The sequence below is a fragment of the Lepisma saccharinum genome, chromosome 26, assembly GCF_977018435.1.
Source record: "Lepisma saccharinum chromosome 26, izLepSacc3.1, whole genome shotgun sequence".
NCBI classification, from domain to species: Eukaryota; Metazoa; Arthropoda; class Insecta; order Zygentoma; family Lepismatidae; genus Lepisma; species Lepisma saccharinum.
Window position 1 is genome coordinate 41,082,783 of NC_139254.1, and position 26,742 is coordinate 41,109,524.

The window sequence follows — 26,742 nt, forward strand, 5'->3', positions numbered from 1 at the left end:
GCAATATTTCGGCAACCAAGGCATCTATAGAACTGGTTCGGATGGCGTTAGAAATGACTTGAAGAGCTGTTTAACATGAGATACAGCATGCCTATGCCAGGGTAAAAGAAAGTAGTTGAAGGTGGTGTAAAGAAAATTTTGGTAGCCATTTTTTGGAGGCTAATGGATCCAGAGTTATGTTAGAATTAGGTTAGGGAAGGCTATGGTAGGCTAGGTAATGGATGATAACAGATTTTGATTGACAAATTATGAAAACAAGAACGAAAATGTTACTGAAGAGAAGCACAGATATCTTAATCAATTTTCAAATTTTACTGCTGTAAACGTCTCGTTAAGTTGATCATTTAATTTGAATTACGTAGTATTTACATGTTTCTCGTGTTATTACCAGCATTTTGTTTTACAACAACTGTGATTTTAAATTGATGTCGAAGTATTCAAACATATTGAAATACTATTTTATTCACCAAAGGGACCGAAATGGACTGTACCTTATCCCCTCTCCCTTCATCGGCTACAGATCCGGAATGGCGAACAAAGGCAAAGGAATCCATCGGAGAGAATGAAGAAGTGGTGGAGACGAGTATTGTTGCTTTGAGGAACATGATTCTAGGTGAGTTGAAGACGTCATTGAGGGTTAGGCAATGGAAATTAAATCATCAAAGAGATGGGGCATTGGTTTCAAGCAGAGGGTACATATTTCAGAAACTTGGGTTGGATAATATCAAGCAGTTGTGGCAGAAGTGTGTGATTCTTGTTTTGTTTCTCTCACAATTTGTTTTTGGAGATAATGAAATCTTCACATAACCCTCTCGAATATACTTCCATACATTCGTGTACCGAATTAAAACGAAACATTAATTAAAGTTGTCATTGTTTGTGATAGTTTACGAAATTGCCTGCTGTCGAAAATGTTTCTGCATATGACATCGATGTTAAATGAAATCCTTCACCATATTCTAAGTGAATATGTATCTGGCTTAACAATTGTATTTCACCTCTTTTAAATACACATTGTAATATACGTTCCATACATTTGTCATGGTAATATCTTTCTGGAGGGGCGGTGGTGTAGTCGGTAGAGCGTCTGACTGCCCAGGGGTGGGTGATCCAAGGCTAGAATATTTCCGGCACTGTCCCCGATTAAAGCGGCTCTGTTAATTAAATGGGTTTACGGGAGGCAACCCTGGGGAGTAAAGGTGATCGTGTGCTTATGATCACAAAAACTTCAGACCACACATCCCTATATAGCCTCCTAGCATTGTGTAAAGATCACGAGGAACTTTACATTATGTTAGTGGAGATTGATTGATTTATTTAGTTATTTATTGTTCACTTTAGGGATATATTTATTTATTTATTATCCTGCGCACTACAGGCATCTGCCCTTTTACGGTGCACAGTAAATGTCTTACATAGCATTTATACACATCAAAATAATATGTATACACATTTCAGATATAAAAAAAATACATATAGAGGTTATATATATCGTCCATAAACATTACCGTGGATAAAAAATGAATCAAACCTTACACAATTACATTCATATATGTATGGGTGTATATATATATACACATAAAGAAGGTAATAATAATAATAATAGTAATAATAATAATAAAAAATAATAATAAAATAATAAAAAATAAGTAAGAATGTTGTCCACTAAATAGCGTTTATACTCAGAAAATTTAGCAAATATGTCCAAGTGTATGCCCCTCTCTAACCATTCATTATACAAGCTACACATTCTTCGCAGGGGAGCCATTTCTGCGGATTTTGTACGGGTGCGGGAAATTGCAAAGAAGTAGACCTAGTGTCCGGGTACTGAATCATCATTTGGGGCTCGTGGGGCTCGATCGCCTTAATGGATTTCTCTCGTAAGGCGCAGTGTTGCCAACTCCTTACCCGAAAAAATCACCAAGGTTGTGGCGCTCGTCGTAGCCTTTTATGATGTACATTTTGAGAGCAGAGTTGGCAAGACTGTGGGTTTACTGTAGCTTTTTATGAGGGGGGGGTTTATTGCCCTCTGTTTACATCTGGCAATACTACCGTAGATTGACAGTGTTGTTAACCTACTGGTTTTTTTTTCACTGTAAATTTTCATCAAAGGACCTGAGGGGTCCATGTATTTTTTATGTCTGGCAATACTGTTGGGGGCCTAGTGTTGGCGACACTGTGGGTTTTTACTGTAGCCTTTTATGAGGGGGGTCTATTGTCTTTTTTTATATTTGGAAATTTTATTGGATGTTTTGTTTGAGGCTTGGGTTTTTCCAACCCATCCGAAGAAAATTCCACTATATGATCTTTCACTGGCTAAGCTAACCTACAAATAGGAATTGGCAACACTGACGAGTCTTGAATTATTATTTGAGGCTCGTCGGTGTTGCCTACCCACTCTACAAAAATTCTACTATATGATATTTTGAAACTTTTGAATGCAACTTATCGTAATTTTCCAACTGTGGGACCAAATGTTTATATATCGTGACTTTTGTAAACCTCTTTCGGGAACAATGTGTCGCACACACACACGTGCGCGCGCGTGCCTGTATTGTGACGCAAGCAAACAAAAAAAACTTTGCGTGTCATTACAAAAAAAAACTTTGACCGTATTCTTAAATAACTAACAAAGACAATGAATCTTTTTGGCTTCCGCAAACAGATCAACATGGAGACTGCACCGCCAAATTCCAATAACCTCTTACCTTCCGTATTATCTAAACTCAATGGTTTACTGATTGTTCATCTCAACAGCATTTGGACGAAACTGAATGACGATGTGGGCAAGATGTTTTATGTTTTTAATAACAATTTACATTTTTACGAAATTCCGATCGACGGGAAACTTCAAATTACCGTGAATCCGGAAAACGCAGGCGAAATCAAAATTTCTACCGGCAAGAATATTTTTCGAATCAAGCACGACAAGATGCTTTCTAACATTACGTACGATGTTTCTGCAGATTATCTTTACATGGAACTTCTCGGAGATTACGACAAACTCATTCCTCTCTTTGTAGAATTACGAATCGTCTATCCTATTATAAATAACCGTTAACCAAAAATGCCTAACGACATTTTCGGCAACACCAAGCGTGTAGACCACGCAGAAGAGATTCTCATGTTGGACATTCGAGTTAAGAAGTTGAGGACCGATTTGATCGCTTTGCAGGAGACCTTAAACAAAAGTTTAGAGTCGGAAATCGCTACGCTCCAAACGCAATGTCTCGACCCCATTCTGAAAATCGATTCCGAACTGAAAACGCTCATAAAAAATTATGTCGACGTACCTTCTTACGACAGCGTTCAAAATATACAGTTGAGCGTGGATTCGCTTCAAAATGATTTGGCCAAATTACAGCAATTTCAATCGAAAAATGAAGATTTGTAAAAAATAAAACTCGAAATCGAAGAACGAACTTCCGCAATAGAAAAGAATTTCTCCGAACTTCAAACCGTGGTGAACGATATAGACGCAGAACGCTTGCACGTCGTCGTTTCCAAATTACAAGAAGAATTCACCGGCACGTTGGAAGAAATTAAATCCAAGTTGCAGACTTTGGAAGATACCATGACGAACCTACCATCGTCGGACGAACTGCAGGTCATCGGTAAAAGCGTTGCGAACATAAAAATTCAATTGGAGGCCTATCAAGATTTCGAACACATTCAAACCACCATCGCTACGCTTCAGGCGTCCTTGGAATTGATCAACGAAGAAATTAAAAATATTCACGCCGAAGCGAGAGCGTTGACGAGCATTCAAGACACGTTGAGCACGGTTCAGCATAAAATCGAATATTTAGAAAATTTGAACGTCGAAACGAATCTCGCTCATTTTCATCACGTACTCGACAACATACAGGGTGACTTGGAATCGTTACGGACGAGCGTGCCTTCGAGCGAAGATTTGGAAAAATTGAAAACGGCGGTGACGGCACTATCCGATTCGAACGACATCAAAAGTTCATTGAGCGATCTCGAGAGTAGGGTGGCCAATCTCCCCACCTCCAAAGAATTGCACGCTTTGAAAAGAAACATATCTCGAATGCTGAAACGACTGGAAACGGAAACGGCGAACGTGGAACAGATTCGAGACGAAATTAGTTCGCTGGTGTCGACGCTACCCACTTCGCAGAGCGTCGCCGATCTTCACACGCAGTTTACAGAGATGCGAAGCATCGTGAACGATCTTACCGAGAAGAGCTCGAAATTGAATCAAGTCGAGAACCTTCAGAATATTGTCGTCAACATCAGAGATCAAGTTGGAGTGTTGGAATCCACGCAGGAATCGACGCTGGCCTCTTTCGGTGCCAAGTTGCAAGAACTCAACGAAAACTACAAGCAGTTGAACGTGGAAGTGAAAATCAAACCGTCGTTTTCTGCCGTAACGGATACCATAGTCGAGCATTTGCTGCCCATCGAAAATAAACTCGGACCAGTTCACAGTAATCTGCTCGGCGTCGACACTAAATTCGCTAAACTGCATTCTCTGCAAGCCATCGAAATCAACAGCGTACCCAATCAACAGAGAATCTCCACGTTCGTCGAAGGTAACAAACTGTACATGTTGCATCCTTATCATCCGTACTACAAGTTTCTCCTCGATGGCACGATTCAGATAAACGAATTTTCGTACTGGTCTCACGGTAGAAAAGCTAGCGTTCCCACCATGACTTTGATATCGAATCGTGGTGTCCAGAAAGCAGGAAACATTCCTCTGGCACGTTGGAACGAAACGCGCAACATATATGAAATACACGAAGACGAAGATCTCACCGTTTTCGACGTGAGTGCCGGCGATAAGCTGATCATTCAAAACACGAGCGAAGTGCCACCCTCTTTGAATCCCATCACGCTTGTGCTTCTCTTGAAACGTAATCTCTAAAAAAAAAATGTCTATGCAAGCCATCGTCGAAGAATTGCATAAACCTGCACGCCGTAACTACGAACGTTTGGCTGTGGTAACCAAGGGCATCGACGACCTCTGGCAAAGCGACCTCGTCGAGATGAGTAGCGGCAATTTGAAAAACGTACATAAATTGAACAAGGGCAACAAGTACCTCCTCACCGTCATAGACACGTTTTCGAAATTCGCATGGGCTCTACCTTTGAAGGCGAAAACGGGAACATGCGTCACGGAAGCATTCAAATTAATTTTTCGCGAAAGCGGCGGCAGACGACCACGGTTTCTGCAAACAGACAAGGGGAAGGAATTTTACAACGCCGTATTCCAAAAGTTTATTCAAAAACATGAAGTTCAACATTATTCGACCTTCAGTCACATCAAAGCCAGCATAGTGGAAAGATTCAATCGAACCTTGAAAACACACATGTGGAAACGATTCACGCTTCGGGGGAATTACAAATGGGTCGACATCCTGCCGGAACTCGTCGACACCTATAATGATACGGTACACAGAACGATAGGCATGAAGCCAGCCGACGTTACCAAGTCCGACGAGCAGCGTTTAATTTCTACCGTTTACTGCCCAAAGTACACGCCCACGACAAAAAAAGCTAAATACAATATTGGAGACCGGGTGAGGATCAGCAAATTCAAACGCACCTTCGAGAAGGGATTCACAAAAAATTGGAGCACGGAACTTTTTACCGTGGTTCGAGTTCTACCCGGAAACCGACACACGTATATAATAAAAGATAGTAGCGGCGAGATTTTGAAAGGAAGATTTTACGAAGAGGAACTCTCTAAAACGAAACACCCGGACACGTACCTCATTGAGAAAGTATTGCGTAGGAAAGGTGACAAACTGTTTGTCAAATGGCTGGGACTTCCGGAAAAGAGTTGGATCGACGCGAACGAAGTGATCTTGTGAGTACGTGGAACGTGGTGAAGCGTCTACCGGATCCGGAAAGTCAAACGAGAAAAAAAAAGAACGGCAAGTTGCTTCCCGACAGCATCCGCTGTCTGATCGTAGGTCCTTCGGGGTGTGGGAAAACGACACTGCTCGTGGACAATTTTCTTCTCGCACCGAATTGGTTAGATTGGAAGAACAGGCACCTGTACGTGTTCTCGAAAAGTTTGGAGCAATCCAAATACCAGCAACTGATAACTGTACGATGGTCTGGACATTGCAACGTTCGCCTCGGAAATAAAACCACTCGACGATTGTCGTGAAAATTCAGTCGTTGTGTTCGACGACGCCATCCTGGAAAATCAAAATGAAATTCGCAACTTTTTCACGCAAGGTCGTCACAAAGGAATGGATTGTTTTTACCTAGCTCAAACGTTTTCCAAAATTCCAAAACAGTTAGTGCGCGACAACGCTAATTTCATATGTTTGTTTCGTCAAGATCACACCAACCTCAAGCACGCGTACGATGACTACGTAGGCGGAGACATGAACTACAATCAATTTTCGGAAGGCTGCTGCTCTACTTGCTGGAACGGTGACGATTTCGGATTCGCGACGATCGACATGACGAGGAAACCCAACGACGGAAAATACAGAAACAAAATCAACGACTTTCTAAACGTTGCAACGTTGTGAGAAACGATGTATATAAATAAACGTTATGACGAAACGAAAAATCGAGGACGAAAATCTCAAGCTTCGCGATTACCTCGCGAAACGCTTCAAAGGTTGGAAATCCGAGAATCGCGGATTCTACGAAGAGAAGAAACGTCAGGATCAACCTGTGATCGATGCCATCAGCGGTCTAGGTAAAGAAATTAAAAATGTCACGGAACAAAATAAAAATTTGATTAATGAACTCGTACCGCTCGCAGCTAAAAGTTACGCCGCACCCACGCCTATTTCGAGCATTCCTTCGACGCCGTTCGAACTGAAGGATGCACCGGCACGACGTCGAGCCATAGGCAGCACGTCTTCGGATAAAATCGAGTTGGGACCTTTGGCACGAGACTACCTGAGCACGGGGAAATTCGACAAGGATGAAGTGTTCGGATTGTATCCCAGCATGGAAACCAGCGAAGGCGGCGGTGTGGTGTGGAAGATTGGGAAATCGAAGGTGACCTTCGAAGGCAACGACATTAAAGTCAATTTAGGCGACAAGGATAGTTGGAACAGGTATCCGGGTACGGTGGGACTGTGGGAACTCGTCGCCAAAAAGCAGCCGAAAGATTACACCGACGAAGATTACCAAAGTTACAAGGAAATTCTGATCATGACGGATGCCTTGTACCAGAACAACGACGCCTCGCAGAATAGGGTGAAATCGAGCAGCGGCGAGAAGTACAGGAATCTCATCAAACCGATTTGGAACCAGGTCAAAACAGGCAGCGGCGTCAAACGCTACAACACGTTACCCAAAGAATTCGTTTGGGTGGACGACGTTAGGAAACTCGTGGACCGATTGTTGGTGATAGCCGGCGAAGAGAATGCAGGTAACCGTAATTTCTACAACGAGAAGGTTGGCATCGTGGACATGATCAGCACGAAACTTTCCAACTTCATCGTGAACGACGACAAGGGCATAGGTTACCTGATCAAAATCATCAACACGCTGCCTCCGAAATTTTGGAACGTGGCCGAAGGAAAGGGACTCGTGAACGACATCATCAACAAGTTACCTTTCGAGATGCATCTACCTGGCTACCAGTACTGCGGACCGGGCACCAAACTCGAGAAAAGATTGGGGAGAGGAGACAAGGGTGTGAATCCGTTGGACGCGGCATGCAAAGATCACGACATAGCCTACAACACCACGCAGACGGATCTGGACGCACGTCACGAAGCAGACAAAAAATTGGAACATGCAGCTTTCGAAAGGTTCGTGAGCAGAGACGCATCGCTGGGTGAACGGGTCGCCGCACTGGGTAGCACCATCGCCATGAACACGAAACAAAAATTGGGGTGGGGTATATAAATAACATACCGTAAAAAAAACAACTTGATATATAAATAACACACATCGTAAAAAAAATAATCTTCGGTATATATAATTAACACACATCGTGAAAAAAAAGCAATTAAATTTCTCTCTAACACTCTGACAACTGAAAAAATGAGTGATCTCCAAGCATTAAAACAAATGCTAAATTTGTCAGTCGAGTATGTAAAAATTCAGGAATTGGAAGTCGACAAACCTTACACGATAACTTCCGGTTCAATCGTTTCTACCCAGTATGGTCCCAAGGTACGCCTGTTGCTCAACGCACAATACAGTCTATTTTTACCAGATCGATACGCTAACATGTTATCCGACGAGAAGCTATCTATTTTAATCGAGAACAAAACTCGAATCGTGTACAAGGGGACAAAGGAACTTCTTGGTAAGAAAACGAAGCACGTAATAGAATTTGTGTAAGGACTGCGAGGCCGTGAAAAAAAAATCTCAGAATATTTATATATAAATAACATACCGTAAAAAAACTACACAAGAAAAAATCTCAGAATATATATATAAATAACATACCGTGAAAATAACACATAGAGCATCAACATGAAGCCCAAGGGTGTCGTGTACCAGATACCATACTCCAATCTTAAAAATCTAGGTACCCTCGATGGGTTACTCACCAAGAAACAACGCGAGAAGAAACGTTCTTGCTTGTCGAAAGGACACGGAATGAAATTACTTCTCAGCACACCTCAATTGAAAAGATTGCAGCGTTCGCGGAAACAGCAAAAGATCGGAGGTTTCATATTCAGCATCCCGGCCATCCTGGCAGCATTGGGGGCCGTGGGAAGTTTGGCCGGTGGAAGTGCCGCCATCGCGAAAACCGTCATCGACTCGAAGAAGAACAAGGCCGAGTTGGAAGAACAGAAACGTCACAACCTGGCCATGGAGAAGAAAGGAGGAAAAGGCGTGATGAGAAAGTTTAAAAAAAAGAAACAGAAGCACTCACCAACCGAGACATTGAATCTCTGATCGAACCGTTACAAATCAAACACTTCAGAGGAGTTTTCATGTCCGACTCGTTACCTTCAAGCGTCAAAAGAAGAGAATGCGGAGTAGTCAACTTGGACGGTCAAGAAAATCCAGGCACGCATTGGATATGTTACCACAAAAACGATGATAAAGCATTCGTTTTCGATTCTTTCGGAGGTGTTCCACCTACAAATTTAATTCATTATCTGAAAACGAACAAAACCTCTATATACTACAACGACGAACGCATTCAAAATTTCGGAGACGTGAACTGCGGTCATCTCTGCCTCTCCGTGCTCGCGTTTCTCTCTAAAATAAATAACCCTACGATCGAGGATTTCCAGAAAGCATTGTGGAACCTCAAACAGCATCACTAGGATGGGCGTGTTCCATCTCACGAGCGAATCTTCAATCTTGAAACTCACGCTGCACGACGACATCGTCTATCCTAAATCCGTGGCTCTGCGTGCATTCTACAGCATGTACCTCATACCTAATGTTACGCAGCACAACAACAAAATTAGCGTCGGAAGCGAACACATCGTCGTCACGCCAGGACAATACAATCTTTCCACTTTGCAAGCTCAATTACCCAAAGGCACATACCTTTCTCAAAATTCGGTCACGCACAGAGTGGAAATCCTGTCGGCGACGGAGACCGTGGACCTGGGCACCATGGGAGAACTTTTAGGTTTCGAGAACGACACCAAACTCGAAGCTGGCATCAAGCACGTGGCAACCAACATTCCTAAATTCTTGGCCATAGAGACTCTGAACGTGCACTGTAACGTGGCCGAAGGTATGATCACGAAATCTTCGGACGGATTGTTAGGAAGTCACAAGCAGACGGGAATCATAGCCACTTTCAAACCAAGTTCCGAGTTCATGGAACCGATCATCTACACGCCCTCTTCGCCGATCTATTTTCCAGTATGCCGCAACCGCATAGACGACATAGAGTTGGTGGTGACGAACGAGAAAGGAGACGTGGTGGATTTCGCAGGTGCCACTACGACGGCCATCGTGGAGATCAACGTATAATAAATAACCATACATGTAAAATGGAGCAAATCGAAAGTTACGAATTGCAATCTTTCCCTCCCAACCGTCGCACGTTCGCCAATCTGAACGAAGCGAACAGGGAGATCGAATACGACGTGGACGTAGGCGACGGGTTCATTCATCCTCACAGAGCGGACCTCTACCTTCAATTCGACGTGGTGAAGAAGGAAAGCGGAGACGCGTTTCCCGCAGCAGCAAACTTGATACTCGTGGACAACTTCGTGCCTCACCTGTTCTCGCAGGTGGAGGTGAGGAAACACAACACCGTCATCGACAGAATAGATTATCCAGGCATCACGTCGACGGCGGTGGGAACGTTGAAATTATCCAAAACGGACGCAGCGTACTACCAGGCCGGGGGATTCGAAGCCGGGGCCAAAATATCGACGAAAAGTCACACGGTGCTCTTTCCCATGCGTCTGCTGCCTGGTTTCTTCTCGGACTACAAGGAGATCATGTGGAAGGGAGAACTGAGGGTTACGTTTCGAAGAGCGGCCAACGACAACGACGCACTGATGCGATACGCTACTTTGGGTCCGGATGGCACCACGCCGATAGCCAACACTTTACCCGAAGCAGCGAAATGTGTCATCCGGAGCATGGAATTGAGAATGCCGGTGGTGGAATACGAAACGAACTACGCCCTCAAGTACAAAGCAGAGATCTTGAAAAGTCCGCAGGTGCCGATTCACTTTCACGGTTACCAGTGCGTGCAGAAGATGGCGTCGGGAAGTCACATGGAATTCGACGTGACGACGCAGTTCAACAACATACAGTTCGACATGCCAGATTTCGTCGTAGTGCTTTTTCAGACCGGGCGCGATAACAACCAGGAGAAAGATTCCAGCAAGTTCGACGACTGCAAAATCAAGAACGTTTATCTCAAGAATGGACGCAACGAAGTGTTCCCGCGCGAGAATTACAACCTCGACATGACCAAAGACGATTATCTCAAACTTTACGAAGCGTTTTCGGCTTACAAGCGCGTGACCGAGGGAAGCGTGGACATGTACTACACGCCCAGCGAATTCAAAGCACGGAGACCCATGACCGTCATCAACACATCTAAGAGGAAGCAAGTGGTGGTCAACGATCGTACCAACATCAAGATTGTATGCGAGTTCCACGATGCCTTGCCTGCAGATACTCTGTGCAGTGTCATTCTTATTGCAGAGAAAACATTTGTGTATGACGTCAAGAATGAAAGAGTAACTGAACAGTTTTAAATAAATAAAAAAAATAGCACACAATAAGAAATGTGGAATTTTATATATATAAGTACAAATTGCAATTAGCAGTTTCCAGAAGTTTAATTTTGCTGTGCCATGCATGCATGTAATCGAGGAAGTGGAAGTAAATTAAAATTGTTTTTTTTTTCGCATTGCCTATTACTTTTTGTTACACTCTGGGCAGGTCTTACTAGTTTGGAGGCGATAGTGGCCCCACGGAAGTGTATGGACCCCACATTCAAGAATACACCTCTTGTCGTCGTGTGCATCCAGAGCAACTTTCCTGACAATATTAGTTGTAAGCACATGATCGACGCTTTGGATACGATGCTCTTTTTGTAGAATGGGCGATTTTGTTCTGAGGCACTCGAGGTAATCCTCAAACTTGAGGTGCTCCCGAACCACTTGCCTGCTTACACCCTTTGCCTTTTTTGTTACAGAACCCTCAGCCCGGATCGCATAGGCTTTGGCACGAAGTCCAGCAAACTCCACAATCACATCCCCGTCTTTCTCGTCCTTGAGTTTGCCGGGTATTTTTTTGTTCCGGGGCAGAATTCCATACCGGTTTAGCTGGGGATAGCCCGATGTGTCGAAGAGCTTGACAAGAGCTGGAACTTTGGCCATATCACCATACGCATCGGCCGTGCGAACATGGTACACCAAGCTGTCTGTGTCTGTGTAGAGGAGCGAGATATTGTGGTTGTAGTGTGCACGTAGTATGCCGTAATATGTCTCGAACATGCACAACTTGCTCAGATCCAAAACTGCAGCTCCCACATAGATGGGCTTGTTGAGTAGCACCTTGCCCCGGTTCATGTGAATCAGAGACATCTGTTCGTTGTAAATTGTTCGAGACCTGAACAGCGGGCTTGGAACAAGTCGACGACACTGTGTTTTCTTCGTCACCAACCTCACATCAACGCGATTTCGCACATTCTCCATGGTCTTCCCAAATACCGCATTGTTCATTAATTTGAAAAAATCGCGATCAAGTTCCGAAGTGGCATCAGTGCGATGTTTGGTGTTGAGTTCGATGTACGGCTTCAACCATGGAGACTGCCTGAACAAGAGCACGCGGTAAACTGCTTTGAACGAGACCCCTTGCTGCATTAACCACTGGAGGTTCCGGTAGTGTAGCACATAACGCTTTTTGGGCTCCAAGTCCATGACGAGCTTCGGTTGATCCGAGCCAGGTGGACACTTGAATTCCGGAGCAGGCGAAAGGTCACAGAATGTATCCTGCAGCTTCTCGGGGAAGTCAAGGTCCACCTCGGCAAAAAACCCAAACTCGTCGCACTCTTTTTCGATGTCGTGGTATAAAGGATCAGCCCACTCAAACTGTCCTGTTGGGAGTGGCTGCATCATGGAGTGCCCGTAAAGATTATTCACGTCAGTGTACATGATGTAGCTTGATGGTTGGGAGGGGTCGTAACCAGTGGCCATGTGGTGATTGTTGGCGTGTGCGAAGCGTTGCGACACTTGGACCATGCCGCCCCGGATAGCTCTCTCGATGAAAAGCATGATATCAACATCGAAGATAAGTGAAAGTTTAACTTTAGTCAGCAGGAGCATGGCCGACCATGCCAGTCCAGGAAGGCTGTAAAAATATACAGGGTCCAGGTTGTAAATGTTTATCGCAGTCGCCCGAAACGCCTGGAACACATCGGCAAGAAGCGTCACATCAAGCTTCAGGTATGCATCGTGGTAATCACCGAAAGTTCGGCAACCCAACTCGACCCACATAGACTGAGCATGCTTGTACTCCTCGTCGGTAATACCTGAACCTCTCAGCTGGCTGTAGAACTTATCCTGGGGAGGCAGCAACTCTTCTTCGAACTTGGAAGGGTCGGTGACGTATTCGTAGGGGTAGACCCCTTTACGTCTGATGAGTGCGACATCTAAGTTCGGGAAACTTGATGTGGTAATGGCTAGTTGGTCGTCTCTGAGCTTCCCAGCAAGAGCATCGAGGCTTGCCTGGAGGAACCTCAGAGAGTCGAGGAACCGAAGCTCGATGCTGCTGCTTGAGTCGGGGATCGGCACCCACTTGCTGATGCTAATATAACGCTCCTCGTTCTGTGCCAGGACATTGATTCTCGCATTGTCGTACCCTGGATGTGTAACCAAGTGATGGAAATCATATCCCGAGCCATTGTGAAAAAAGACCGGTATGAAGCGCGGGTCCCTGGCTCTCAAGTTACATCTGTTGCACCACGGGCCAATGTAGCTTCCGCTCCCATAATGGTCATGGTGGTGGACCTTTTTGTTATCGTCAGTGAAGACCGAGTTGCAAACAGGACAATTTAGAGCCATTTCGTGCTGATGCTTGTTTTTGGGAGACAGAGGCAGCATGGGCTTGGGGGCCAGCAGCACCTTCCCTATCTTGATGGCTTCCTGTTGCATTCTCTCCAGGAAGTGTTTGACCGGGTCGGGACCGCGATACACATAGGGCTCGGAGGCAATATGTTGGTCTCGCCACACCACAATATAGGAGTAACTCGAGGCCTCGTGGATTTGGAAAGGAATGGTAGAGGATGTTTCGGGGTTGGGCTCGCAGTTAGATAGAGGTTGAAGAAAGGCCTCGAAGTCTGCTACAATATAGGCAGGATGCTTCACCATAGCACTGTGCATGCGAAAGCACTCTACTGCACCAGGTTCGGGCAAGATAATTCGTGCAGGCTTGTTGGTACCACAGTAGAACATGTGGCGAGCTAGCTTCTCAGCAGCAATGTTGGGACCTCTGATGCGCCGGTAATCCTGCTGTTCTCGATTATTAAATGTAGCCAAGCACCTGCGACACACCTCGACGTGGGTTTTGTCTTTGCTCCGTTGGCTCGAAACAAGCCGAGAGAGGGAACGGATAAGGGTGTAATGGTGATGGGTCTCGTCCTTGATGAGCAGGAGGTTGATTTCTCGTACCTCGTTGTTGTTGCTCACGTTGCTCACCCGGATGGGGTGGACCTCATTTTCGTTCTCGGTGAGACCGTAAACATTGATGGCTAATTGCAGGCCCAACAAGTCACGAGCACGAACCTCAAACTTGCGAATATGCGAGACTTCTACAGGGTAGGCAATCCCGGCCATTGCAACCTCCAGTTCCGACTCATACTGCGTGTAGTGGTTAACACGGCGTGGATTGTTTTCCCTAGGTATAGGGTGCAATGCTGCCAGCACCGACCAGAGGAAGCATTTGGTGTCTTTGTTCTGAATATTGAGAACAGCTTTCCTTGCTTCAACCTCGGGTGGCAGGGCAATATAGCTAGACCCTGCCAGTGGCAGGGACTTGCTAAGTTTCAGACGAAGTTCGTGGGGGTCGCCACACAGCGAACCGCCCGAGCCTTTAGCCTGATGCTCCTCGTGCTTTGCCACAAACTCCTCGACAAACTTGTCGTAGATGCTGTCGAGGTCAGTGACATCTGCCTGATGCAGTGTTTTTGCTTTTGTGGCATGGAAGAATTTATATATTTCATCAGACGGTTTCTTATACTTGCAGCATAGCACAGCATAGAATTTAGTGGAGTATGTAGCCAATGCATCGTTGAGGATGGATATTATCTTAGCTCGCTCGCTCTCCAGAAAACTACGCACATCGCAGAAGCTGTCTGATGTTATGTTAAAGTCTTCTAATAAATGCTCAAACGCAAATCGGTCTGCTTTCTTCGCCAGCTTGACGCGTTTGGTAGGTGGCGATGTATCGAGGGAGGTTACTTCTACCTTTCGCTTGGAAGGTTGCGGTAGAGATGTTCCAGTGCTCTTGCAAGTAAGCTGGTGTCGCTTGAAGTTGTCAATAGAAAAATTTATTCCACACTTAGAGCACAGTTTGGTCGCACATATTCGCTTTCCCGGCACACAAGTACGACAGTGCCTTTGAAAATGTTTACTTGACATAGCAATTTGGCACGTAGGGCAATTTTTTTCAGAACGCATAATGCAGAGATTTTTTGGGGGTATGTTATTTAATACCTAATGCTGTGCAATGCAAAATATAATTGTTCACTTTTTTTTTTAACTATTTTCTATGACCTTACTTGGGTTTTTTTTTTCGCCAAATTATATGCTTCTAGTCTCCTATACAATACAATATACGTACAATATTGTCGACAGTATGATATTTGAGCAGGTTGCTTGTCACCTAAACACTACAGCTCACAGGTTGGGAAAATCTGACATGAAAGCAGATAATACGCTTATGCCTTATTTATATATAATTTTCACGGGGCGTACAATATTGTCGACAGTATGATATTTGAGCAGGTCGCTTGTCACCTAAACACTACAGCTCACAGGTTGGGAAAATCTGACATGAAAGCAGATAATACGCTTATGCCTTATTTATATATAATTTTCACGGGGCGTACAATATTGTCGACAGTATTATATTTGAGCAGGTCGCTTGTCACCTAAACACTACAGCTCACAGGTTGGCAAAATCTGACATGAAAGCAGATAATACGCTTATGCCTTATTTATATATAATTTTCACGGGGCGTACAATATTGTCGACAGTATCATATTTGAGCAGGTCGCTTGTCACCTAAACACTACAGCTCACAGGTTGGGAAAATCTGACATGAAAGCAGATAATACGCTTATGCCTTATTTATATATAATTTTCACGGGGCGTACAATATTGTCGACAGTATGATATTTGAGCAGGTCGCTTGTCACCTAAACACTACAGCTCACAGGTTGGGAAAATCTGACATGAAAGCAGATAATACGCTTATGCCTTATTTATATATAATTTTCACGGGGCGTACAATATTGTCGACAGTATGATATTTGAGCAGGTCGCTTGTCACCTAAACACTACAGCTCACAGGTTGGGAAAATCTGACATGAAAGTAGATAATACGCTTATGCCTTATTTATATATAATTTTCACGGGGCGTACAATATTGTCGACAGTATCATATTTGAGCAGGTCGCTTGTCACCTAAACACTACAGCTCACAGGTTGGGAAAATCTGACATGAAAGCAGATAATACGCTTATGCCTTATTTATATATAATTTTCACGGGGCGTACAATATTGTCGACAGTATGATATTTGAGCAGGTTGCTTGTCACCTAAACACTACAGCTCACAGGTTGGGAAAATCTGACATGAAAGCAGATAATACGCTTATGCCTTATTTATATATAATTTTCACGGGGCGTACAATATTGTCGACAGTATGATATTTGAGCAGGTCGCTTGTCACCTATACACTACAGCTCACAGGTTGGGAAAATCTGACATGAAAGTAGATAATACGCTTATACCTTATTTATATATAATTTTCACGGACGTACAATATTGTTAAGAGCACCAGTTTTTGTAGAGCTCTCTTTTTCCATCTTTCCTCTATACAGTGAAGCTGTAGAAGACACAATTAGCTAACCTAGCATACAACATACCTTTCTAATTAATATGGATATTGTCACACATTCCTCTTATTTTATACTGTTGTAAATAGAAAAGATTATGTACGGTAAATGTTTTGTACATTATAGGGAAAAAATGCAAAATATCCCCCAATTTTAATTCGATCCACCTCTGAATCGAATTTTTTACATATTCTCACGCCGCCATATGTTGTTCTATTTGCTTCTTTTACTTGCCTTGCTTAATTAACTCTCGCTAATTAGCATTTTTTTGGAAGAAGTCAACTAGAACAACATATGGCGGTATGAGAAATATGCAAATCAAAGAACATTTTAGCAATATAGGGGCCCTAGCAATTAGCTTTATCGACTAAGAGTACTCTTTTAAACGTCTTTTGCTGATCGTATTACTAAACGAGGACGTTTAAAATGTTTGGGTGTTGAAAAAGTTTGACCCTACTTTTTATTTCTATTGTTTGCTAATAGATGGCGCTAATAGTACCCCCTCCCCTCCCTCTCCCCTCTTCTCCTCTGCTGTATGACAAATAGCACAAACATAAAAATCAAGATTTTGGAGAGCAAAACATAAAATTTGCATGCATCTGATGTCGAACTAAGAACTTTTATCTTTCGGGGAGTCAACATTATTTTTTTACTCAGTCGTCATATAACATGAACACACGCAAATATTCACATGTGCTTTTTATTATTTTGTGTTCGGTAAGTACAAGTATATTCTTACATAAATTATTGTTTAATTTAATAAATTGTAAACTCGGAGCCTGCTATACTAACACTCCTTCTGTCTATTGAAAGCGAATGTTGCGTGCATACGGAAATAACACAGAAAAAAAAAGCGGATGGAAGCAATTTAAAATCAGTGGAGCAAGGTCAGTATTACGAGAGCGTAAAAACATGTGCTTTCATTCAACTTCGAAAAATAAGAATAAATGTATGCATACAGAACACATATGCTTTCTTTTCACAGTTGTAAAAACATATAAATTGTACATGAAGTAAGTTACGGGAAGGCTCTCTCTTTTATGTCTGTGTATATGTTGTACAATTAGGTACAAGTTGTTGTACAATTAGGTACAAATTGTTGTACAATTATTCCTAGGCCCCCAACAGTATTGCCAGACATAAAAAATACATGGACCCCTCAGACCCTTTGATAAAAATTTACAGTGAAAAACCCAGTAGGTTGACAACACTGTCAAAAAATCTACGGTAGTGTTGCCAGATGTAAACAGGGGGGGGAGGGGGCAATAAACCCCCCCTCATAAAAGGCTACAGTAAAAACCCACAGTGTCGCCGACACTAGGCCCCCAACAGTATTGCCAGACATAAAAAATACATAGGCCCCTCAGGTCCTTTGATGAAAATTTACAGTGAAAAAAAACCCAGTAGGTTAACAACACTGTCAATCTACGGTAGTATTGCCAGATGTAAACAGAGGGCAATAAACCCCCCCCCCCCTCATAAAAAGCTACAGTAAACCCACAGTCTTGCCAACTCTGCTCTCAAAATGTACATCATAAAAGGCTACGACGAGCGCCACAACCTTGGTGATTTTTTCGGGTAAGGAGTTGGCAACACTGCGCCTTACGAGAGAAATCCATTAAGGCGATCGAGCCCCACGAGCCCCAAATGATGATTCAGTACCCGGACACTAGGTCTACTCAAAGAGTCGCTTTCTTGATCGCAACTTTGGATGGGGAACATAGAAAGCTATTTTTGAAAGCAGAGAGGAAGAATCCAATTTGTCGTTAAGAAGTTTGAAAAGAAAAAGGAGCTGATGTATGGTTCTTCTGTTTGCAAGGGAGGTAATATGTAATTTAATTAGTAATTCATTATAAGGTGTCATCTTTGGCTATGCACCATCTCTCCTAAAAATTATAGCGAGTGAACTTATTTTGAACTTTTTCAATAAGATATATTTGTTTACTGGTTTGTGGACTCCACACTATAGATGCGTATTCTAATTTGGGCCTAACATATAGGTTAAATAATGATAACAACGCTTTATTTTCATTGAATTCTCTTGCAGTTCTCATAATGAACCCCAGTTTTCTATGCTCGTCATTAACAGTCTCTGTGATATGTAACTGAAACGATAATTTATCATCGAACACTACACCAAGATCTGTTATTGATTATAATGATCCATGGTTTCGTCAATTACATGATATCATATTAGCTACCTTGCATACTACAATAGAGTACATTTTTTAGTATTACACAGTTCATGATACAATCCAATATATAATATATTTGAACATTACGTAGATAGTGAGTCTTTACACATATGTTCATGACCATTAAGGGTTAATAGAGTAGACAGGTATGTTCGTCACTCTTCACATTCTATCAGTGGAGTTATTCATACTCATTTAGTTTCTTCATTTTTCTAGGAATTCATTACTATCTAATACATGTTGCTGAACATGTTTTCTGAATTGCTAATTGCACATTTGCTTGTATACAAATAGTCCTGTTTGGTCAATACAGTTTTTCGATATCTGTAGGCTTATTATTTTTAAATCATTATTCTGAGCTGTTCTTGTGCTGTATTTGTGAAGGGCTCATTTTTTGTTAAACAGAAGAGGATGTTCATGTATCAATGTGACTGTTTCTAAAATATATATACACGGTACGGGTAATATGTAAAGAGACTGGAATATAGGTTTACTGGCTGACCTTGAAGTTTTCTGCACGTTATTCTGATAATTCTTTTTGCAGTTTGAGTATAATATCTGTTTTGATTGAAAGGCACCAGTACGGGACACCATACGTAATATGTATTTTAATATTTCTGTTGTTACAATATTTGCAAGGATATTGAACATATAGCTGTATGAACTCACTTTTTCTGCTAACACTTGAGTCTCTTTCTCCCATGTGGGTTTCCCATTGATCCATACTCCTGGGATTGTGCTGTTTTGGCTTTCTACATTTCTCTTTTCATTGAGTTCTATATTTATACTTTGTTGTGCCCCTTTCTCAGGATTAAAGTTAACACTGAAGATATTTGTTTCGTATATGTATAATTGATTGTAACACATCCAGTTCGTCAACTTGTTCATAGCTTCAAACTGGTACATGTTTGTAATATATGATCCGAATCATTCATATGCAACTCCCCTATTTCCTAGATCGTTTAATTTTTTAATTAATTATTTATGGTTTACCATATCGAAAGATTTGTAAGGTGAGAGGAAATACCGTGTACATGTTCGCTTTCATTTCTGGTATTCTATATTTTTGATAAGAATGAGTCTAAAGCTTCATTTTTTGTTTTATTTTTCTAAAGCCAAATTATGTATCTGACAGTGCTTAATGCTATCTACAGATTGATTCACTCTGTTATAGTTGAGTCGTTCAAGTATTTTGGAGAAAGTTGGGAGAACTGAGATTGGCCGATAATTTTGCAGATTTTACTTATTTCCTTTTCTAAATTTTTTTTTATTATTTTCAATTCATCAGGAAATTGACCTGTTTTGAGTGAAAGATTGCATATGTCAGTGAGGCGATATATAATGTATTCTGCTCAGATTCTTATTATTATAAAACTAGGGATTTCATCATGTCCAACATAGTTTGTATCTTTAATTTATCAATACGTAACATCAAAGCTCAATATCATGTATAATCTTGCAAAAACCTGTTCCAACTTGAGCAGACCTGTAGTTGGCTTTGTTGAGAAAGACGTTTTGCCACAGAAAGTGGTTAGCCGGTTACCATGGAGAAAGGTGAGTCAAGGTGAAGCAAAATGGACAAAACGAGGAGAATTGGGGGCCAACGGTCTATTTTGGTCAATGATCGCTAATAGGTGAAGACCGAGGAAGATACGTTCTGCACGACATCGAAAGGGTTAGTGATCATTATTCCTCTAACTGCCATTCTCAGTCAGAAAGGTTGGGATAAATCAACTAACATGTCATTTATTTAAGTTAGATCGGTTACTTCGTATCTGGATCTGATGGGGCCGTCGCGGCAAGCTAGTGTTGCGATTTATGCGATACGCTACAACACCATTTCTTAGATCCCACGTTCTACATGGTAGAACGCTACGTGGTGTTCATGCTTGGGCTTTTTCATCCATTTTTTTCGGAAATGCGGTGAAAAATTAGATATGGCATTAAATAGTGGCGTTCCAGATTTTTTTCGTGCGGTTCTTATTACAAAAATGGCGTCAATATTGTTAGTAATATTTAATGTCGTTTTGCGAACTTGAAAACGAGGTCGATACCATCTTGGACGTCTTATTAATCTCTCGGAAAATGCAGTTGACCCGTCTATTGACACAGAGGGGCCTCCGTGTGTATCGTCCAATCCCCGCAGGAGTACTATTTTTACTAGGAGTCCCAACGCGTGCAAGCTACTTCTGAAACTCTAAACATTCCAATAAGTTAAATCAATCCCCAAGAATGGCTCATCGTACATCCCCTTCTTTTTGAGAGCATCAAATTTCAGGGTGCCTCAGGTGAAGACCTTAATATATTTGTTGAGCGCTTCAAAAGGTCGGCGATTCTGAAAGCTGGGACGAGGCTAGGAAATGTCTTATGCTTTCAGTCTTGTTCAGCGACCCAGCGCTGCGATGGTTTAATGCCATCAGCCAGCAACAAGGTGTAAGTTTAATGACTTATGACGATGTGAAAAAGAAACTGATCGAGGATTGCACAGGCTCCCACGACTAGCTGCGAATTGAAGAACAAATACGACACCGCTTTCACAGATATGATGAGCCGTTATCCTCTTTTGTTTAGCCGCCAACCTTAGTTTATGAGGGAGATTTCTAAGAAACAATACGATTAAGTTCCAGGGCTTTTGAATGACTTAAATGATTTTGAAAAAGCTAAATTATTGATGTGTCGTAGTTCAGTGCAGAAACTCCTGCATACTTCACATAAAGAAAGCTTATTCCCCTCTACCGCTGAGTACATTTCTATGCAACATAACCCAGTAGTCAGCATTACGGGGGTTGATCCAGACATTGTAGCTAGAGCTAAACAAGATGTAAGTTTACAGCTGCACGCGTTGCAAGCGGAAGTGGACCTTCTGAAAGCACAACAAATGCCCCAACCTAGCTCAGAATTGTCTGCTCTTGAAAGGCTTACCAAACAGGTCAATAAGTTAACGCCGAAAGTCGAAGAAGCATTGCACACCAATAACAGTAACAACTCCAAAACTGGAGACCCAAATCCCGATAGAGCTAGATTTACTTGCTTACGGTAATAGAAGAGGTTTTCAAGGCAAGGGAAATCGAGGCTACAGCCAATATCAGTGTACTGTACAATACCGGTCAAATTTTAACCGTAGCCAGTGGCTAGGTCATCCCGTTCCCCCACAAGGAAGTTTGTAACAAGGTTAGCGACGTGGCAGGCAGCTGTATGATATTTGCTGTTTTGCTAACCACCGTGAAGAGTACTGTCTACAGAATATAGATCGTTTACACTCCAATTAGCCGCAACTAGTGGAGACATACATTCAGGCAATAAAAGGACCCAGTCTCTACTTTCCCGTCTTAAGACCTATCTATATCAATGCAAATGCAAATGGGGAACATCAAAGGTTTTTTTTGTACTGCGGCAGTCAGAGATCCGTGACGGTTTAGAAGGGCGTTACTGCCTATGCAATGAGCAAAGAGGTTTCAAGTAAACAGTCTCATAAAAGGTGTCACAAATAACTGTTTGACACTCAAGGAAGTTGTAATTTTAGAGTCTACTTTAAACGGCTTAACATTTAGTCACCCCTTTAGGGTAGTGCAGAATTTCAGTCAAGATACCATCCTCGTTAACGATTTTCTCAAAGCTTTAAATGCAAATTTAGATTTTGAAAGTAATAAACTGGTTTTGAACAGTTTGGGCACTCCACCTCGCAACCAAATTCTGTTAAATTCTAAGAAAACTTTTGTTGTGTCCATCAAATTAGCAAAGCTAATTATAAACACTGAAGAATATGTAGGAATGTAAAGAATAGTGGTGAAACCGAAATCACACTTGTGTATTTCTTTAAAATTTGTGAATACGGAAAATGAAGATATAAATTTGATTGAACCAGATTTAGATTTTCAGACTAAATGAGAGCTTTCGGTGCCGCGGGCAATACTCAATCCTGCAATACGGTTTGTTTGGGTATCCAACCCTTTGAATTAAAGAGTTATTATTCGCAAGGCTACTCGGATTGTTGGTGCTGAATTTTGTGAGTTTTCAACTCGCTCATCAGACATAAGGAAAATTGTAAGATATTAAACTAAGGCAGAATCAGAAAACGAAGATATCCCATTCGCGGATATTTCCCAATTTGATATCAATTCGGAATTGAAGAACATGAAAACAGTCAACTTTTGGAACTTTTTTTAATATTCAAGCATGGCCAAGGTATAGCTACAAACCAAAAGTTTCATGGCCTCCAGGAAATTCCTTAAACCCCTTTGTAAATCCGAGTTGAACAATTCACCCCATCAAGAGGAAATTCGAGCATTTTTCTTCACGTACAATATTTCCCACGACAGTACACCGTTCTGGACCTGTACCTTTTGGAGGACAGGAATTTGATGTACAGTCAACAATATTTGCGACGGGATCACAGAATGCTTAGTATATACAACTCGCACAGCATTTCCTTCTTAAGTTTCTTTCGAACTATGAAAATGCAATTCCACGCCATTGGATGTGCTTAATTGCGATATTGGAATATATATATTTTTAGGTGATCGAGGTATATTGCATAGCCGTCAAACGCCCAACGGATGTGCGTTCATGGACCTATCGCATAGTATAAATAGGAACATATTTTGCAATTTATTACTAAAATTATTTTACCGATTACTTCCAGACACCAAAAATCTCAAGTGCAGAACAGATGACATTTACATCCTTAGGTACCTCAGACATTGCAAATACGACATCAAAGAAGCTTATAATATGGTAAGTTGTAGTGACATTTTAAGACCTATACAAGTACTGTAAAATATACCATAGCACATAACAAAAACAATACATCAAGATCAGGGGTTCAAGGGTTCGATACCCAAAGGAGGCACATGTCAATGTGGTTCAGACCCCACTTTAAATTGTAGGCCCAGTCTCTATTAGCCTTTCTGAGCATAGAGTGGACTTGAAACAATAATTCAATCAATCAATTCAATTTTCAAGATGCATGGCAGTTTGTATATATCTTGTCTACTCTTACGGCGGCCGCTCTACATCCTGGCAAGCAGAGGGTTAGCAGTGAATGCACCGCAGACCAAGCAGACAGAAAAGGTGCCGCCGGCAGATACGACATGTCGGGAGGAAGTACTACACATCTCGTTCTACAGGCTGCTGTTTTTCTTATTGCACTGGATTGGTGGCTTCCCAGCTACCATCTTCTCTTACCAGCATGTAGAACGCCTGCCGTAAGAGTGGAAAAATGCTGTATTGGGAGTGGATGGACGTGCGTGAATATAGCTCAGCATTAGCACCGCTCTGGAACCCAGGCATTCTTCTCTCCACAGTCGCTATTTTCCCACATTTTCTGCCAGACGAATATTGTTTCCTAATGTGGGCATTAGTCGACTAATTTTGGTAGATTACTAAATCAATAGAAAAATATCGATTAATGAAAATTAGCCTACTGAAAAGAATAGACAACTAATATCAGTCGAATTGGTTGTTCGACTAATATTAGTCGAATTCGTCGTTCGTCTAATTATAATCAAGCTAGTCGATCGAATAGTACTAAAATTTTTAGTCGAAGATTATGTATATTGTTATACAGGTGTATAAGCTTAAATCTGCTGTTTGCTCATAGATGGCGTTACTGAGCGTATGAAGCTACCATGGGCACTCCATACCTGGTGTTTGTATGAGTTGGACATCGGCCAACACGAATCAGTGCACATCGTCAGCACGTGGAGACAACAACAGACAGTGTTCCTGTGGTAAGCATGTCTAGTTTTGTGCCAGAAAAAAAGCATATGCGGGAAGCTTTGCTTTTCTGCTTCCATTTAAAGAAATAGGCTGCTGAATCGCATCGAATGCTTGTGGAGGCCTATGGTGACAGTCATGTAGCGGAAACAACGTGCAGGGATTGGTTTTGTCGGCAATTTTGACCTGAACGACAAGAAGAGTGAAAATCGGCCCAGGAAGGTTGAGGACCATCAATTGCAGGCTCTTTTGGACGAGGACGATACCCAAATGCAAAAGATGCTTGCCGAGCAATTGGGTGTTACTCAAGCAGCCATTTCCATGCGTCTACGTGCCATGGAAAGGTTCAAAAGATTGGAAAATGGGTGCCGCATGAATTCACCGATCGGCAGCTGGAGAGACGCCATAACACATGCGAAATCTTGCTTGCCAGACAAAAAAGAAAGTCTTTCCTGCATCGGATTGTGACTGGCGACGAAAAGTGGATATATTTCGAGAATCCTAAACGCAAGAAATCGTGGGTTGATAACGGCCAACCATCAACATCTTCCTCGAGACCAAATTGCTTCGGCCGGAAGACGATGCTGTGTGTTTGGTGGGATCAACAGGGTATCATCTACTTTGAGCTGTTGAAACCTGGTGAAACTGTCACTGCCAACCGCAACCACCAACAACTGATCAAATTGCACCGTGCTCTGTGTGACAAAAGGCCGGATTATCAACAAAGACATGACAAGCTGATTTTCCTCCACGACAACGCCCCATCGCACACGTCAAGACTGGTCCAAAACTACTTGGAGACACGCAACTGGGAGGTGCTACCCCATCCCGCCTATTCACCAGACCTGTCCCCTTCCGACTACCATCTGTTTTCGTCGATGGGCCACGCCCTCGCTGAGCAGCACTTCGATTCCAATGCAGACGTCCAAATATGGCTTGATGAGTGGTTTGCCTCGAAAGAGAAGGACTTTTTTTGGCAAGGTATCCACAAATTGCCCGAGAGGTGGGCAAAATGTGTAGCTCGCGAGGGCAAGTACTTTGAATAAATTTCTTGTTGCTTTCTATGAACAAACCATGTGTTTTTCTGACTACAAAACAGCAGATTTAAGCTTATACACCTGTATATGGTGATAAGCTCAAACGAGAACTAGGGTAGGGGATTTCTTCGCTCCTGCTTGACCTTCAATTGATCATAATCCAATAAGAATGCCAGTAATTTCAATGTTTCTCGTTGTAGATCCCCTGTTTGCAATCTTCATATAGTTACGTGGCACCTAGAATGCACTCCTGAAAGAAGTAAAACTACAGAAGTACAAACACTTTCGTAAGACACTGGACACGTATGTTTCACGAAATGACGAACAGAATCAAAGTAAGACCAGATTCGACTATAACTGAAATGTCATCTGACTTATTATAAAATATATAACTAAGTGACCGAAACGAATGAAGTACATAGGTAATCTTATCATTATGTCATTTATTTGCACACAAACAGAGTATTTTCTCATTTCTTTGTGAAGTTGAAGCTTCTTTACATAAGTTAATTGTTCATTATTTCATTCATGTAGAGGTGCTGACTGTGCCAGTGACCATTATTTAGTAATTGCTAAATTAAGAGAAAGACTCTCAGTGATAAATCATAAGCAACAAAATCTAAAAGTTCTAAAATTTGATACAGGAAATTTTACTGATGAACGAATTAAGAAAGATTACCAAATTAAACTGTCAAACAGACTTGATGTTTTGCAGGATTTAAATGATGATTAAAATATAAATGAAACAGATGTAAATAAGAATTGGGAGCACATAAGTAATGCAATAGAATCAGCAACTAAAGAAAGTATAGGATACTATAAACCGAGAAAAAGTAAGCCATGGTTTGATAATGAATGTCATAATCTAATAGAAATAAGAAATCAGGCAAGACTTAGGTGGTTAAATAACTCTGATGATACAGATCTAAACAATTATAATAGAATAAAGCGAGAAATTAACCGCACGTTTAGAAGTAAAAAAAGAGATAACTTGAAAAGCAAAATTAACGAAATTGAAACAAACAGCAAAAATAAAAAAATCAGAGATTTATATAAAGGTGTAAATGAATTTAGAAAGGGGTGGCAACCTAAAGTAAACTTGATAAAAGATAAAGACGGTGATTTTTTAGCTGACCCAAGCGATATCTAAATAGATGGAAGAACTGCTTGAATGACCTTTTAAATGTCCATGTAGGAGATAAATCAGGAGTAAATGAAATCCACACAGCAGAAACTTTAGTTCCAGAACCTAACTTGACTGAAGTTAAAGATGCTATT

General features: G+C 41.9%; 1 protein-coding gene across 1 annotated transcript in view; it reads left to right on the forward strand.

Moving 5' to 3' along the window:
* The first annotated feature begins 478 nt into the window (after positions 1–478).
* LOC145979635 (clavesin-1-like) overlaps positions 479–26,742 on the forward strand; it is a 176,835-nt gene continuing 150,571 nt past the window's right edge. Inside the window, exons 1-2 of the mRNA XM_083112600.1 lie at positions 479–613; positions 23,355–23,446. Of these exons, the coding sequence (XP_082968726.1) occupies positions 481–613; positions 23,355–23,446 (225 nt within the window). The 5' untranslated portion in view covers positions 479–480. The remainder of the gene's footprint in view (positions 614–23,354; positions 23,447–26,742) is intronic.